The sequence below is a fragment of the Colossoma macropomum genome, unplaced genomic scaffold (genome assembly GCF_904425465.1).
Source record: "Colossoma macropomum unplaced genomic scaffold, Colossoma_macropomum, whole genome shotgun sequence".
Lineage (NCBI taxonomy): Eukaryota > Metazoa > Chordata > Actinopteri > Characiformes > Serrasalmidae > Colossoma > Colossoma macropomum.
In genome coordinates, this window is record NW_023495878.1 from 1,146,214 (window position 1) to 1,163,999 (window position 17,786).

Consider the following 17,786-nt stretch of genomic DNA (forward strand, 5'->3'; position numbering starts at 1 on the left):
ATCTTTTCTAGTGTTTTTTTCTCTCAGATGTTTGTAATATTTGTCTTAGATTATTTTCTAAAATAAAAACTGAGTATTTAAAATCTGTTTGAGGAGATTAAAAACTAGTTAGAGCCTGTGTGCAGGACAGTAGCCTGGGTGGTCCGAGGGTGGACCAGCAGTGGCAAACGGTCAGCGGGGTGCTGACCTTATCAAGCCAGGAGATTGATATATGCTTGCTATCTTGGTTTTGCTGGTCTAGGCTGCTCTTTTTAGCAGGGCAAAGACAGAGGAGAACATCTTTGGGTATCTTGTCCTGTTGGTACCAATCTTGAATAGGTACCAAAAACCATATAACTGGAACATTTGACACTGGACAGGAGGCCAGTGGACTGGTGCCAGAGTTCTAGTACATTGTACTGTGGAAAAACACCCTTCAGCTTGCTAGACAAGGGAAATTAATTATCTTAAGTTAGCAACTGTTAACTTGACTATCATGAGGGAAAAAATAGTACCTTAAGCTAAAAGTTACACTTGCCTGCAAGCTATTTAAGTATAATGCTATCACAATACTAGCTACCTAAGTGTTATTCTTGTAGAACAAGTGTTACACTAACACAGCAAAGTCTCATTCCCTGAAACTGCAACCTAAGACTGCTGCCACCTCTCTGGGTCTGCAGATGGATGCATCTCAAAAAGAATGAGAAAAAGAGAGGGAGATAAAGAGAAAATGAATAATAGTTCAACTGAAACTGGGGAACAGTGAGTGTAGAAAGAGAGACAGAAGATGAAAGAGCATTTAAGAGAATATGAGTAAGAGAGAGAGAGCAATGAGAGAGGGTAGAGTGAGAGTACAGAGAGAGACAGTAAGAGATGTAGCCTCACAGAGATAGATAGATAGAGAGAGAGAGAGATAGAGAGAGAGAGAGAGAGCAGTTAGAGGACACCACAAAAGCATTTGGATGAAGGCAGCCCTGCCGGACCCCCGGCCCCTGGTGGAAAGGTGAAAGGTCAGGGGGGTGAGGATCCGCATGCACCAGCACCAGCCCGTAATGGCACAGCAACGTCCCAGCACCAGAGACCCCTGCGGTTTCCACGGTTACCTCCTCCTCGGCGTCGGCCAGCAGCCCATTGCGTTTGTACTGCAAATAAGCATTAGCACCCCCGCTCTTCGCCGCACGAATTCTAGCAAGCCTGGTTTTCTGTTCGGACAAACACACGGGCGTTTTAGCCGAACACTCGCTCCTCATAGCACACCTGTGTGTGTGTGTGAGTGGAAAGCAAGCATGCTTATTGAGGAACGCTTCTTGCATGTTCTATATAACCTTGACATCTTCTTATGCTCTTTCTCTCTCTCTTTCTCTCTCTCTCTCTCTCTCTCTCTCTCTCTCTCTCTCTTCTCCTTTTATTCTCTTTTTCCCCTCCCTTTTGCTCTGTCTTTCCCTTTCTCGCTCTCTTCCCTTCTCTCTTTCTCTCTTTTCCCCTTTTCTTTCATCGCTTTCTTTCCCTCTCTTTCTACCCCAAATCTTTTTACCTCATCATCCCCTTCCTCTCTCTTTTCCTTTACTTCTCTTACTCTTTCTATTTTCCTTCCCTCTCTCTATCTCTCTGTTTCTGTGTCTGTCTCTCTCTTTTCCCCTCTCTTCTCTTAACAGCAAAAACAGATTGTTGTTTTAGAGCTCTGTCCGTTCCTCAGTGTATGTGTATGTGTGTGTTTGTGTGTCTGTGTGTGTGTGTGATTGAGATATCAGATCTGTGTCTCTTATGGTTTGCCTGGACTCAGTCAGATGAAGGGCAGTAGAACATGCAGAGAGCACAAGAGCACAGCGCTGCAGCTCAGCATACCGATCAACCTCAGAGGAACGAGGGAGCGTTCACACCACGCCCTTTTAAACGTGAGGCACGCTGCGTGTTGTGCCTGAAAAAATGAGTAGGTTAACACATTTGATTGGCATGTAAACACAAGACATTGATTTGCAAGGATGCCAGTGACTGAGATGATTGAACAACATTTTGAAATTAACATATACAACCCCAATTCCAAAAAAAAGTTGAGACGCTGTGTAAAATGTCAATAAAAGTAAATAGAAACAGAATGCAATGATTTGCAAATCTCATAGACCCATATTTTATTCACAATAGAACATGTAATTTTACGATTTCATGAAAAATACTAACTCATTTAGAACTTGATAGCAGCAACGCATCTCAAAAACGTACATCCAGGACTGTTGAGCAGCTAGAATCCTACATCAGACAAGAATGGGACAACATTTCTCTCCCAAAACTCCAGCAATTGGTCTCCTCACTTCTCAGATGTTTACAGACTGTTGTTAAAAGAAGAGGGGATGCTACACAATGGTAAACACGGCACTGTCCCACTTTTCTAAGATGCGTTGCTACCATCAAGTTCTAAAAGAATTAATGTTTTTCATGAAATGGTAAGATGTCTTACTTTCAACATCTGATATGTGTTGTATGTTGTATTGTGAATAAAATATGGGTCTGTGAGATTTGCAAATCATTGCATTATGTTTTTATTTAAATTTATTTACATTTTACACAGCGTCCCAACTTTTTTGGAATTGGGGTTGTACAATAGTAAACAGAAAACAGAAATAATATTTCTACAACAAAAAAACAGAATATGATTCATTGTGTTCAAAAATGTCCAAAACTAGCTTTTCCTACCTGTTGCATTAGTGAGTAGAAGGCATCCTTGATATTGATTGGTCAGCTGTCAATGATGTATGCCACGCTTCCATGCAAACCATTTAATGATTTTTTAACTGAAACGTGCAGTTTACAAATGAAAAGTGTGTTGTGAAGGAAAGAGAAGTGCTTTTCAGCTGCAGTGCACGTTGCTCCATAGACATTACTGACAAGGAGCACACATAGAGAGTCTGAAAAGGCTTCCAAGCTTCCTGAAGGGGGTGTTCAGATTGCGCCTTTTCAAACTCTTAAGGACACTTCTTTTCATTGTCATTTAAAAAGCAACACAACCTTCAACTGAAAGGTCTCTTCTTGCCTGCGCAACACACTTTAAACTATGTTAAACTGAGATTCATGGAAAAGCAGTGTATGTCATCACAGCTCACCAATCGAGGATACCTTCTCTCTAACCATTGAACATAGGAAAAGCTAGTTTTGACTGTTTTTGAGCACAAAGAATGTAAAAGAGTGTTCAAGTCACTTGAATCAGTCAACGGTATTGTTTTGTGTTTACCTGCTTATCTATGAAATGTGTTAACTTGCCCCGTTTAAGAGGCTTGTTCTGCTACTTTTTAAGCATGCTTTGCATTTAAAAAGATGTTGTCTAAACACCTCTGAATGCAGCTCCATCCTCAACAGCAGCAGGTCTCAAGCTGAGGGCCGCAGAAAATTTTTAAAGGTTAGGAATTTTTAATGCTGCTTATTAAATCGACTTAAAAGGTCATAAAAAAGGCCATGAAAGGTGGTACTTGTTTAAAAATAGTAGATGGTATTAATCGTTATAGAGTTAAATATGTGTTATTCAGGGCTATACCACACTCACTTAATGAGTTATCTGTCATAGAACAGGGCCATGTCTCTTGTATGTACAGGTCAGCAATAGCTGCAGAGAAAGCTAACAAAATAGATGAGGTTCTGATAAGACATGGTCCTCGGGGAGAGGGGACAGTGGTATTTACTATCCACACAGGAGAATTTGGACTAAAAAAGTTTGAGAACTGCTGCTTTATAGCTCTATTCTTATATACTAAAGCAATAAGCCATGAGAGGCTGTACCTAAGAACACCCTTGCCATGCTAAAATCGCAGTAATGCGCAGCCTTAATAAGTGGCTTATTGCTTTTCTAAAACGGTGGCCAACATAAAGCGTTGGATTCTGGATCTGCCCTGAGTATGACCGTCCCAGAGAGACTGAAACTGATGTACCACACATAAACATACACTTACATCTAGGGCAAGAACGTCTTGTGCCAAACTGCATTAACGACTCTCTCTGCGTGTCTGTTAAGTGTGCGTGTGTGCGTTTGTGTGTCTGGTACTCTGAAAGCTTTGTGTGTGTGTGTGTGTGTGTGTGTGTGCATAAAATCTTAAATCAGTAAATCTCTCTCTCCCAGCCAGACCTGCATATTCAGCACCAGTGGGCCCTGAGAGGTCAGAGGTATTGACTCCAGTGGGTCAGGCTGAGCAGAGCGGTACCTTTTGTGCACGACGTTTCTCGGCCCGCTGGCTCTGGTGGTAGATACGGCTGAAATTGGACACGATGACGGGCACAGGCAGCGCGATCACCAACACTCCACTAAGTGAACAAATGGAGCCAAAAATCTTCCCCACGATCGTCTTCGGAACCATGTCCCCATAGCTGTGAGAGAGAGAGAGAGAGATTCATTACAGACTCTTCTTTTATTACACATTAACAGTGTTACACACAGAATTCTCTTGTATTGCCACAGACTTTGGCAATACAAGTGTAGCAGAATGTCTTTACATTAAAGAACAGAGAAAGAGGGAGAGAGAGAGAGTGAAGGAAGAAAAGAGAAAAACTGTTCAAGTGCAACATTATTTACTATGTAAATATCTGCTGTAATTTTTACTCTGCTCAGCGCAGTCTTTTCGAGTCAGTGCAGTTCTGTGAATAACCACTGAGAGGCAGCAGAGAGCCACAGAGCACCAGTCTAACACACTTCTTCATCTGTTGCTGTTTTTCGGGGTGTGATGACTCTCTTAATCTGACTCCAGGCCCCGCTTCTCTGAAAAGACTCAAGATTCTGCCAAGTCTTGCCTCTAAATTAAAATAAAAAAAAAGTTTAATGTTTTTGTGAGGAGCGAGATATGAAACCCAAAAAGCGTGCCCACGTGTGTTCGAGAGAGATAGAGGGAGAAAGAGAGCAAGAAAGAGAGAGAGAGTGAGAGAGAGATATTTTTGGCCTACTTTCTTTTACTTTGCCCTTAAAATAAGACCTGTTTCATTCATAATTAGGCACCACAGAGGCTGTGTGTTCACACAAGCTCATATCGCTCCCACAATGCGCAGTGTGTGACGCCAGCATGTCACCGTGGGAACGCAAAATGCTGGTGTGACATCTTATTCCCGTAACACACACACACACACACACACACACACACACCCTCTCCTTCTGTCATGCCACCCCCTCTCCTCTCTCAGAGCTGTTGTTAAAGAGAAGCCTTTTCTACTAATGCGAGAGAACCACTTTACCCCTTGTATGGTGTTCAGGTCTGCGGGACCCATTTCAGTTTTTACCAAAAGACAAAGTGATGCAATTTATTATTATTTCAACCTTAGATTCCTTGGCCTTTGCTCATTTTTGTTAAAACATACAAAATAACACATTTTCAGTGACTCCACACTGTTCACCCCCCACACATTTATATTACACATGTGGTGTTGGGCTGAACCCGCGGGAATAAAAGTATGGAGGTGCTGTGTCCCTTCACTCTGTTCTCCTCCTACATGGCCTGCTGTTAGTGTGTGTGTGTCTGTGTGTATGTGTTTGTATATGTGTGTGTTTGTGAGGGTGGACAACATGGACAGGCTGCTGACTGGCTACAGCTGCTAAAGGAGAACCCTACGCTGACCACTTGTGATATTTTAAACATCTGGTATTTGTACATAAATTGTTATGGCTGTGTTGACTTAAATAACAATAATGTGGTGGGTCCACCAGACCACTGAGGGACAAACACATCAACACCACACAGCTCGTGCTAAACTGCCAACATACTGGTGAGATGGATGTTTCTGAGAAGGTACTCCTGTTTCAGCGCTTGTACTCAGAAACACATGGATATCTACAGCAAACTTATGTTTGTATGGCAAATCATTACATTTTACGAGCATTTTAAAGGGGAATCACGCTGATTTTTCAAAATCTTTGCATCACTGAGAGTGTACATTCACAGTGTTTTTATGTGAAATGGTTCATGGTAGAAACTTACCAACTCAGATGTCTTCACAGTGGTAGTGATAGGAACCAGGTTCAATTAACACACATAGGCATTCTGAGTTTTATATGTAATGTTGATAATGGTAAATCAACGATAAATCTAAAAAGGTAGGAATTTTGCCTTACAACGCCCTGCATGGCATGAATGGGTTTTTAAAAAAAATATGTTTTATGCACAAAACCTTCTCAGAACTACTTCTCAGGCATCAAGCACTGTATCTGTAATCTTTTCATGTAATAACTTTCTGTGAGTACATTTTTAGATGCATTAACTTTTTTGGATGTCTTGTTCCTATCACCACCACCGTGAACAATTCTGACTCTCATTTCACATTTAATCCCTCTGAATAACACTGTTTACATCCTAACCCAGGGGTCGGCAACATGTGGCTCCGGAGCTGCATGCGGCTCTTTTATTGCCCTTTTGTGGCTCCACAGCAGAATTAGATTTTATAGGTGAAAATAAAATAATCCTCCTTTTCAGTAAAATAAAGCTCTGCTGATCGTTTAACACAGTTTAACAATAAATGGTCTTAAGCACTGGAGTTAATACAGCGTATAACTGCTAGTTTATCAACCTTTAACCCTGAAGGTTGGCGCGCAGACTGCTGGTCACCATAGCAACGCAGACAACAGTCTCGCCTAGCTCGTAGCTAATGAAATGGCAACGAGAAAGATTTAAGATGAACATTGAGAATTTGGCGACCACTGAACTTAATCGCATTTATAATCACTCCAGCTGGTTTCCTGAAACATTTAATCTGCAACGAGAAACTGTCAAACACTAAAAAGTCACAAAGCTGAAGTCGCTTCTTCTTTGAATTTTCCACCTTAAATGGTGCAGCAGGTGCATTCTGGCGCCTCAGGCACCATTTAAGGTGGAATGAGAAAATTCAAACAAGAAGCTGGTGAATGAGAAGCTTCAGCCTTGTAAAAAGTCAAACGTTAAGAGACATTTTTCAAGAAACTATTCTACTTTTGTGGAAAAGTTTCCTGCCAGAGATGTGAGAAAAGTGGCTATACCTGAGCTAAAGCTTAAAGCAGAGCAAAATAAGTCTGTGTTTTCTTTTGTATTATATTTTTAGCCTATACTAGCACATTAGCACACACTGAGACATATTTATAGCCAAGATGGTTAAATGGACATAAAATGTTGTGTCTCCCAAGGTGGTTTGATTTTTGTTGAAGGGACAAAACGGCTCTTCTTCACATTTGAAGAATGTCTTAACCATTTACTTATGCAGAATTTTTTAAATAATTAGTGGAAGACGACCCACATTAACTACAGGGTGGATCGTGTCTGAGCAGCTGACTGTGAACTGTACAGTGGAATATATCATAAGCCCAGAATGCTGCTGAGAGAAAGCTCACATTCACTGGCATCCCGGAAATGACCTTCAACCCCAGTAACAGCTCACGTTCTCCCACGCAGACACAAGGCTCGGCTGGAATTATAAGCAGCGTGCTATGGTTGACAGACGTTCAGCGCTATTTTTAACACTCATGTGAACGTGAGTTGACTTTCACTGGTGAATGGAAGATGAAAAATAGAGAATCAAATTCAGACCAAGCAGATTCAGCTTCTATTCAGCCTGCTGAAGTCATGTGTCAACACTCTTACATGAAAATGAAAATCATTTCAAGTGAATACGCTAAACTGCTGACCAAACATGCAATTAGGTATTTTCAACGTAGTGTGAACACAAAAATCAGCCACCTTTATATGTACTCCTCGGTCAGATATAACTGAAAAATGGCTATGTGACCACAGTGCAAATGGTCTGATTGGAATAGGTATTGTGGCTATCGGAACAAAACCTTGTCTCTCCAAAATTATAACTTTACAGGAGAAGGAAAAAAACTGCTTTACCTTTAATGTAAGTCAATGGAACCAGACTTTTTTCCAAGTCATTTTGGGTCGTTTATTTTGGTCCATTCATTACGAAATTTATGCAATGTTTCACAATGTAAAGGGCAACAGGCATTTATAAATTATGTCAAAAGCTAAAAAACGTCAAAAATGGAGATACGAGGTTCTGTTCCGACAACAGCGATATGCTGTTGTTATATCATAATTCTCTGCTTATGTGCATATCACAGTCATCATTATGCAGCATTGACAGTGTGTCAAGAGTAGCTAATCTGAAAGATTTGCAGGGCTGAGGCCTGTTCAGATATATAGGTCACATAACCACGACTGTGAAGGCAGAAACAACAGATCTAAGAGAAGAAAATCTGAACTGTTACGACTTATAATGTGAATGTGGCCAAATATACAAATCCTAAGAAGTTACTGGCTCCATTTAACAATACAGGCCAATTTAAAGGACCGAAGCAGCAGAAGATCCACATTCAGAGCACAATCTGTTTCTGTCCTCTGGCCTCAGTTTAGCAGCGAGTGTGTTACAGCGCGGTTGTGGCATGCCTCTTTAAGGGTGCTGAGAGGCTGTGGCACTCGCTAAGTGGAGAGTTTAATTGAATTACGGCACCGCGGATATGCGCTCGGGGGCCCAATGAGATGCAGCCTCCAAAGACTGAGTGATAATTACGCACGCCACAGAGTCAACTTCTCCAATTAAACTCCTGTAATTAACTACGAGAGAGTGAGAAAGAGGCAGAGAGAGAGAGAGAGAGAGAGAGAGAGAGAGAGAGATAGAGAGAAAGAGAGAGAGAGATTAACCACATCTTTTCTTTTTCGTTTTGTTCTGGGTGATCTTATTGTCTGCCCACTCTAAGCTTGTAGACGCCATGTGAATACATCCTCATTAGTGCGTCTATGAGACAGAACAGTGGCGGTGTCCAGAGGACAAATACGCGATGCTTTGGACTGGCAGACAAAAGCTTCATTAAGGAGAACTAATAAAGTCCCTTGTAGGCTATTATGCTCATAATTAGATTTGTGTACATGATGAATATGTTGGTCACTGCTCACTGATGTCCACACATTCGGATGTGTGTGTGAGGAAATCACCGCCGTCATCCAACATAAGAGATGGCAGAGCTCACAGTCATGTCCATTTAGAGGACAATGAGTACATTTGACCTTGCAATGTGATGGTCATAATGTGATGGACTTGAGTTGCATGTTTGCAGCTTGACACAAATTCACCCTTAAATGACTCCAAACTTTAAATCGAAACTTAACACTCAAGAAATTTCAGCCTGAGAAAAAAACACGAACAAAACAGATTCAATTATGATCACCAACCTTAACACAGTAAACGAATAAAAGCTTTCGTTTGCAATCTTAAATGTGTGACTTGTGGAATGAGTCCGTTTTGCTGTGGTCATGTGCTATAATGATGCTTGCAGTGGCATCAGGGTTGTTAAATAATGAGCCTTTCATTGAAAAAAAATCCTTCAGTCACTCTATGCATGCAGTCAGGGCTGAATCACTAATATAGCCAACAAAAGAGCCTAAACTGAGCAGTTACTGGAGCTAGACTAAAGCATTGTGACTTAGCCAGCAACTTAATGAGCAGTCCAAACACAAAAATGAAATACAAGGTTTGCATTTTACTATCTTAATGTGTTCATTGCGCTCATAAACTATTAGCTAGATATATTTTTACAACTGCAATGTTATGCAACTGCAACATAATGCAACTGCAACCTATAGCATGTGTGCTGCATACTTGAACATCTCAAGAAGTCCAAGTTACTTTGCTTCTCTGTAGTGTCTCATACAGAGATAAACCCAAGCCACAGCTGTTCTGAGGTCAGCTGAGAACCAGTCACTGCTAATTGGGTAGCTACATCATTTTTTCCACACTGAATCTCATAAAATCCCACCGAAACCTTCTGAAACTACCGGGGTCCGAACCTTGGTGTCCTCATAGCTAGTTATGGCCATGCATGCAGTAAATATGATGTTAAAAGGGAAGCCAAAAGTTTGGCTAACGTGTAGTTTGGATAGCAAGTATGCTAGAATTTGACAAATATACATGAATGGAAACAGAAATGACAGTAAAAGGAAAGAAAATAATTTGTCGAAACGGAACTGAAGTTCCATCAGCTCTCCCTGCTGGTCTAAAGGTGAGGTTGCTACCTAATTTATTTGATTAAATTAACTTACTCCATAGATAATGTGGCTGAAACAGTAACATACTAAAACTGTCAGAAGTCACACTGGTTTTTATTCTGTTGAACTGGCTCATATAACCAACTATGAATATGATGAAATTACTTATGTAGGAAAACATCGGGGTCTCACAGGTTTATCACACAGACAATTTTTTTAAAGTTTACTTGTGGTTTTGGAGAAGAAAACGCTCCACCACTCTGTCATAGTGTCAGGTTAAGTCAAGTCAGGTCAAGTCAAAGTTTACTTATATAGCACTTTTTACCATAGACATTGTCACAAAGCAGCTTTACAGAAAAATCTGGGTCCAAGCCCCCATGAGCATTGCCTATGGCGACAGTGGCAAGGAAAAACTCCCTAAGAGCAAGAGAAAGAACCCTTGAGAGGAACCAAGGCTCTAAGCTAATCTGAGGAAAATGGGGCGCGTGTGTAGATTGGTCTGATTGCCAACATCAGGGACTGAGCTAATCTCGTTTTGCCCCTGCCTTGAAGCACAGTATACGGTTTTTATCATATACTGGATATTTTACTGATTTCTACTGATGAAGAGTAGCATACAGTATACACTGCAGCAATATGAAGTTTAAAGTATATTGTCACTGCCTGGACAAATCCTCGTATCTCCAAAATGGTAACTTGGAAGGAACTTGGAAGGTACAGTGAAAGGAAAAAAGTTTGGATGGAAGCTATTTTTCCAAGTAAATTTGGACCTTTTCTATTGGTCCAATGACATTTTAACACAATGTCCAGGCCTAATAACATTTTTATTTAAAAAAAAATGACAAAACTGGATATACTGGTGAAGTATGCTATTTCAAACAGTGCCCATGTTACATTTTACCCTGCTTTGGTTTGTGCCCTACTCTCCCCTTCATAGAAAATGATTCAAATCTGGGCCTGACCCAAGCCTGAAGTCACATGTGAAAAACTGGCTCAAACCCGGCCTGAAAGGTGATATTTTGGTGGGCCTTGTCAGACTCTGCTCTAACATGCACCCACATTTTTTGTCATTTTGTGAAGAAAACTGACAAATTAAGGGCAGAAAACTACACAATACAGCAGAAGAGATGTGGAATTACCTCCCCTCTCAAGCATCCATCCACACACACACACACACACACACGCACACACACGCACACACACTAAACCTGTGCTCATCTTTTAATGAATGAATGTTCTGAATGCTGATGGGAAAACATAAGTAATCACCAGACCTCGCTGCAGCGTTGAAGGACAGATGCATGCATGTGTACACACACATGCGCGCACTCACACGAACACACGCAGGTTTAGGACGACTGAAAGGACGCCACAGCAGAGGCATATGCTGAGAGCACCTTGAAGGCCACAATGCAATTACAATCCAATCAGGTAGCAGAGAAAACAGGTCATCAAAAGGCGTCCACTGCCCGACAGCAAACAGCTTTATACACACATCCCCACGCCTCCGCAGAATGATATGCAGATTAGACGGATATGGGAAAGAGAGAGAGGGATAGAGACAGAGAGAGAGAGAGAGAGAGAGAGAGAGAGAGAGAGAGAGAGAGAGAGAGAAAGAGATGAGCGAGTAAAGAATAGCTGAATAGCAGATACTCAATTTGTGCACTAATCCTCAAATCAAACGAGTAGAGATAACATCCTCTGTTTTTTCTGTCCTTCCACTCGTCTCCTCTCCTTATTTAAGTATAGTCCTTGTGGCTAAACACCAGTTTGTGGACTGTGGGAGAGAAGAGGTCTGGATAGATAAGAGCTTGAAATATTTGTCCAAATCTGACAGGGCCTCACTGTTCCTGTTGAGTTCTGACATCATTTTTCAATTTTCAGGCTCAGTCCAGCGTAAAATTTCATATGTGGGACTCTTATAGTCTGACAATAGATGTAGGAAGAGCCGTTTCTACATATACTCAGAGCACAAGTGTTTTTACTTCACTGAAATGATGATTACAAATTTACTCGTGTTAAATCAACACCTTCTCAGAGTGTAAGTTCACACCAATTCAAGTTAAATTTAGACTCCATGAAGCATTCTGTGTAAGTAATTGTAGCACTGTCAGAACTTACACTGCTCTGAGTTTTGCACTGCATTGGAGTTCACTTAATTGGTGTAAAGTGTTGACTGAACTGAAACTGGCAAAATTATCTGCCAGTATAGTGAGATAATTTTACTTGATAAAATTACCTAAAACAAGTAAAAATGTCTAGAAAAAAGCTAGATAATCTTATAATAAGTGCACAACCATCTCGAAATAAGAAACAGTAGATAGATCGACTAGATTTAAGATTATTTCACTTGACAAAATATTACTTTTTGCAGTGCATCACTAAACATTGCAGCAATCCGTGAAATGGAAAACCACTCTTGTAGAAGGATTTGTAGTAGTTAAATGGGTCGTTCTACAGCCGTGGTTTACATGGAGGGCTAGAACAATGGGTAACACTTTACTGTAAGGTACTGATCATAAGGCTACATGATGCCTACGGTAACACTTTCTATGAATGTCACCTTTGTAAGCATCTATAAACACATTCATAATGTTATAATGCATTCATAAGGCATTATAAACATGGCTATAAGTATTTATAAAAATGCATTACACATTATAGCAATGCTTATTATGCATTATGAATTGTTAACATAATACATTATAAGTACTGTTCATAACAAATTATAAGAGCTCATAAGTTGTATTTGTCCGCTCTAAGTAAAGTGAAGCGTACTGTACTAAAGCCTCCTGAAGTATTTACTGAAGGATTTACTGAAACACTAAAACATACATAATAAAGCACATTACAGGCTTCAAATGTCAGAGTTTAAACTAGTGCTCCCATCAGTGCTTTACCCAATGTGGGAAAGTCAATGTACACCACCGTTAGCTTGGTATTTGTCTTTAATTTGCAGTCTCCAAGCTGGGACTGACTTCTTTGGCACTGACAGTATAACATGTTATCAACACTACTTATAATGCATTATATTAACAATTCATAATGTATAATAAACATGGCTATAAAGTGTAATTCATAATTCATTTTTATAAATGTTTATAATCATGTTTATAATGCCGTATGAAGGCATTATAACATGTTATAAATGTGTTTATAGATGCTTACAAACGTGACATTCATAGAAAGTGTTACCACGCCTACATTAGCTTGTCATGACAACTGACATAACACTACATAAATGTTTATAAATGCTTATTACATAATCTGTCATTAAGATTACTTTACAAAGCGAATGACCCCTATTTGAATAAGTATTTATTTAAAAATATCTTCCTTTTACCTTTGTGTATCTGTATATTTAGAGATAATTACAGTAGTTTTCATTACTTAACATTGTAACACTCAGTCAGATCTTAAACAGAAATTCACCTTTATGAAGACTTAGATTAGTCATACATTTATGCCAATCATTATAATGACCGCAGAAGAATAGTGGACTAATTAACTGAAACACAAAACACTGTTGTGGTTTGGAATAACAAAACATGTATTTAACATGCATTTAAATGTAATCTTTAACCCCTTAAAATGGTCAGGGCCCAAAGTTTTGTACTTCTATAACCTTAGAATAGCACAACCAATTTGCACTGAAGTCCTTGTAGTTACTGATTAATAAGCCTTTATGTAATAAGCCTGGGATTTTAAAGGTTAAGGTAAGAATAGCATGATGTATAAAAGGCCTCATGAGAAATGAACTGAAGGGGAAAAAGTATAAGCTAATTAACAAAAATTAACAAAAGTATTTATACTGGCATATCTATATTTTTACCACTCTACCCTCCTTCTGCACTTTATATGCAAATAATACTGTATTTTGCATTTCTGGTTAGATGCTAACTGCATTTCATTGGCTCTGTACCTGTACTCTGCACAATGACAAAGCTGAATCTAATCTAATCTAATCTAATCTAATCTAATTAAAAATATCTAAAGTAGAATTTAAACTTAAATTTAGGTAGGTGAAAGGCTGCAAGGCTAAACATTTTTAATTCTCATTAGTGAGGTGGATTTTATTCTGTCTCTGTTTGCTGTTTGATGTGACTTCACATCTTTTTTGTTAAGTTCCAGTCAAGTTGAGACTCAGAAGTTGGTGCTGTGGGTCAGGTCAAGTTTCAGAGCCAAATTTTCAGGCCCAATTAAAGCTGTAGCCTGATGAAAAGATGAGTGAAGAGACGACAGGGCTGACCATCGGTCTGCTTCATTAGGACTCATTGTGTGATCTATTGAAGCACTGCACGTAACAAGCTTAGCATACAGCTTGTTAGATGACAGCAGAGTCACTGCTGGGTCAGCGCGCTGACCTGACCACTGAACTTGGGTTAATTGAGCTCATACACACCAACATGCACACGGCATGGCATGGGTATCGGGGTATCTAAACCGAGGCTAAAGGCTATCAAGCATTATGCTGAAAGTCCAGCGGTTCCTTCCGCTCTCTCAGTAATATTAACTTAGGCTGTAAGTGACCACACAGTGGCAGACAAGTGATTAGTATCGGTATCAGTGCAACACTACTAAAATCTGGGAGTGCTGCAACCCCCTCAGCACCTCTACTCCTCCCCTCCCTGCGCTCTCCTGTTGATTCTCTCCTGAATTGTCGACTCCTTTGGACACATCTATTATACATTGACTGCTCTGTGCTTAAATAGTTTTTTCTTTGAGTCGAGTGGATATACTGAGTAACACCTCCCTTCCTCCCCAACCCCAGATAATAGTCTGAGAACATGCCCCTCTGTGATTTCGGATGCCCCACTTGGTATTAGGTCCTGTTGCCGGGCCTGCTGTGTAGTCAGAGAGGCGGTTTGCTCAGCACACAAACAGACACACCATGTCACACTCCTGGGACGTCAGATTCGGTCAGTGCTTGTGTGTGTGTGTCTGTGTATCCCAAACACCAGCAGCCTGCCCAGCATTAATAAGCTTGTTTGGAGCCCAAACCGCTCTCTCAATCTCCCTACAGTAAACGTCCAAATGGCCTTTTTTTGTACAGCGCTCAATTTCATCACTAAGCAGAAAAGCAACAGTGGAAATGAAAGCAGTTCCTTTCTACTAAAAGTGATGTCTGTCCATGCTCTGATCATTTTTGCCCACTGGTGCCTGAAACGTCTCGTAAGTGGCAGTAATGAGTAGGACAGGGCTCCACGGCTTCATTAACGGCTGATTAAGTGGATCTCATGCGTGAAGGGCACTATTCTTAGGTGCTGCAACACGTTGTGGTTTATTTTTGATTTTCATTTATTCATAGTCTCCTGTAAGTCTCTCTCTCTCTTGCTGCAACGTTTGTCTGCCTAGTTCTCTCCTCATCACACCTTTAGAAGAACTTGACATGCTACGTTTTTTTATTGAGTGTGTGAATTGACTTATCCATGCGTCGCCCACAAATGAGTTCCTTTGTAGCAACTGTTGCAGGGATATTTAAGCTGGCAAAAATCCCATTCAGCCTTATGAGAAATAGTAGAAACCTCAATTATAGTCAAATTATGTATTATATAAATAATAAATGTATATTTAAAGTGTGTTATTAATGCTAAATGACACATTTTAAGATTTAAGATAAAATTGGTAATTTCTCCAATCGTGTGCGGTTTTCAAAATTTGGGATTAATTGTTTGAATTTGTTTGTGCATTTTTTGCAAATTTTCTCTCTCTCTATCTCTCCCTCTTTCTCTCTCTCTAAGCTTCCCATTCTCTTTCTCTTTATCTCTCCCACTTTCTCTCTCTCTCTCCTTTTCTCTCTTTTTTCTCTTTCTCTTTATCTATCCCTCTTTCTCTTTCTCTCCCTTCTCACTTCCTTTTTCTCTTTTTCTAGCTCTCTCTCACTCTCTCTTTCTCTATATCTCTCCCTCTTTCTCTCTCTCTCTATCCTTCCCACTCTTTCTCTTTATCTCTCCCACTTTCTCTCTCTCTCCCTCCTTTTCTCTTTTTTCTCTCTCGCTCTCTCTTTCCCTTCTCACTTCCTTTCTGTCTTTTTCTCTTTCTCTAGCTCTCTCTCACTCTCTCTCTCCCTCCCTCCCTCCCTTTCTCTCAATCTCTCTTTCTTTCTCAATTCAATTAAATTCAATAAGCTTTATTGGCATGACCATATTCAGTTACAGTATTGCCAAAGCATCATCAAGAAAGAACAAGAAAAATGAACATTTATAACAAAGTATAAGATCTCTTAATTTCATTTGATAGAAACATAATTATACTTATAATTTCTCTGTCTCTCTGGATGTTTTAATGCTGGGTATCTAAATGTCACATGTTACAGTCAGCTCATCATTTCAGTTCTGTGTGTGAATGGTCACACCGTATGACGTGGTAAATGTTGTTGGCGAATCTTTTAGAGTCACGTCAGCCATGATACAGTAGCTAGTGGTACAGAATACATTGTTAATCTAAATGTCTAGCAATGCTAAAACAGCTGAAGCCAGTGAAGAACCTGCTTAGTCTGTCAACCCGATGTTTTTCCCCAAAAAACTTAATTACCCCCTGCAAAAAAAGCTACACCTAATCTATCTCAGCAGTCTGAACTTTTACCTGCATACAAAATTAAAATGTTTGAAATTAATGATGCTCTCTAAGTTTACATTTAAGTTTATTAGATCAAAACCTGAGTGTGCTATTATTTCTCATTGGGTTGAATGGAATTTTTGCTAATGTATGGTAAAGCTCGTCTAAAGCATTTGTGGGCGGTCAATCATGTCTGTGGAGACGACTGAAACACACAACGCCACTCAATCAAACTCGACTCAAGCTACAGGGAGCGTCTCCGCTTTGCAGGCAGCTTTCCCCCAGGAATTCCGTGCCCTCTTGAGGCGCGGAGGGATGCGCCGAGCCCGGAGATAGTGGAAAATTTAGGGGGATTTATGGTGGGCTCTGGCTCTGAGCTAGGTTCAGCAGGTGAGACGCTGATACACCAGGGAGGATTGCATGAAAGGCTTTTTGTGAATGCGGTATGCAGGAGCTTCATAAGAGCCCCCCACCTCCACCACCATCAATAATTCCCTCTATCCATCCCTCAATCTCTCCCATGAATGCTGAACAATCTGTTTCATCTCCACTCGCTCTCTACACATCCCTCTTTTGCTCTCTCTCTCTCTCTCTGCAGCTCTTTTTGTCTGCAGGCTCTCTCTTTATGTCTCACTCTCTTTCTCTCTCAATCTCTTTCCCACTCTTGGCATTTTTTGTCGAAGCGAGAGAGAGGGAAGGACAGAGTAAGAGCGAGAGAGACTTATAGAGAGTTTCTGTAAGTCTCTCTCTTTCGTACTCTGTCCTCCCCTCTCTTACTCCTTCCTTCCCTCTTTCTATCCTTTCCTCTCTCTTTCTTTCATTCTCTCTCTCTTTCTCTATCCCTCGCTCTCTTTCCCTCGCTCTCTCTTTCCCTCTTTCTCTCTATCCCCCCTCATTTTTATTTCTCTCTATCCCTCCTACTCTCTTTCCTTCTCAGTCCATCTCTCTCTCCTGCTCTCTTCTCTCTCCATTTCTCTCTCTTTCTCTCCCTCTCTCTTTATCTCTTCCTCTTTTCTCTCTCTTTCTCTCCCTTCTCCCTCCCTTTCTCTCTCTTTATCTCTCTATATCCCCCCTTTCTTTTTCTATCTCTCCCTCCCTCTCTCTTCCCCTCTTTTTCTCCCTCTCTCTATCTCTCTATCTTATGCTTTCTCACTCTCTCTCTCTCTCTCTCTCTCTCTCTCTCTCTCTCTCTCTCTGTCTCTCTCTCTCCCTGTTTGTTTTTCTGATGTGTATCTAAAGGAGAAAGTCACATACAGTCAGCTCATCATTTCGGTG

General features: G+C 40.5%; 1 protein-coding gene across 2 annotated transcripts in view; it reads right to left on the reverse strand.

Annotated features, from left to right (window-relative positions):
• The window catches only part of kcnd2 (potassium voltage-gated channel, Shal-related subfamily, member 2), a 197,681-nt gene that overhangs the window by 15,294 nt on the left and 164,601 nt on the right, over positions 1–17,786 (reverse strand). The window contains exons 3-4 of one of the 2 annotated variants that reach the window (XM_036563776.1): positions 4,167–4,329; positions 1,083–1,181 (exon numbers count right to left, since the gene is read on the reverse strand). In XM_036563776.1, coding sequence (XP_036419669.1) covers positions 1,083–1,181; positions 4,167–4,329 — 262 coding nt within the window. The remainder of the gene's footprint in view (positions 1–1,082; positions 1,182–4,166; positions 4,330–17,786) is intronic. The other variant, XM_036563777.1, reaches the window with a different exon arrangement.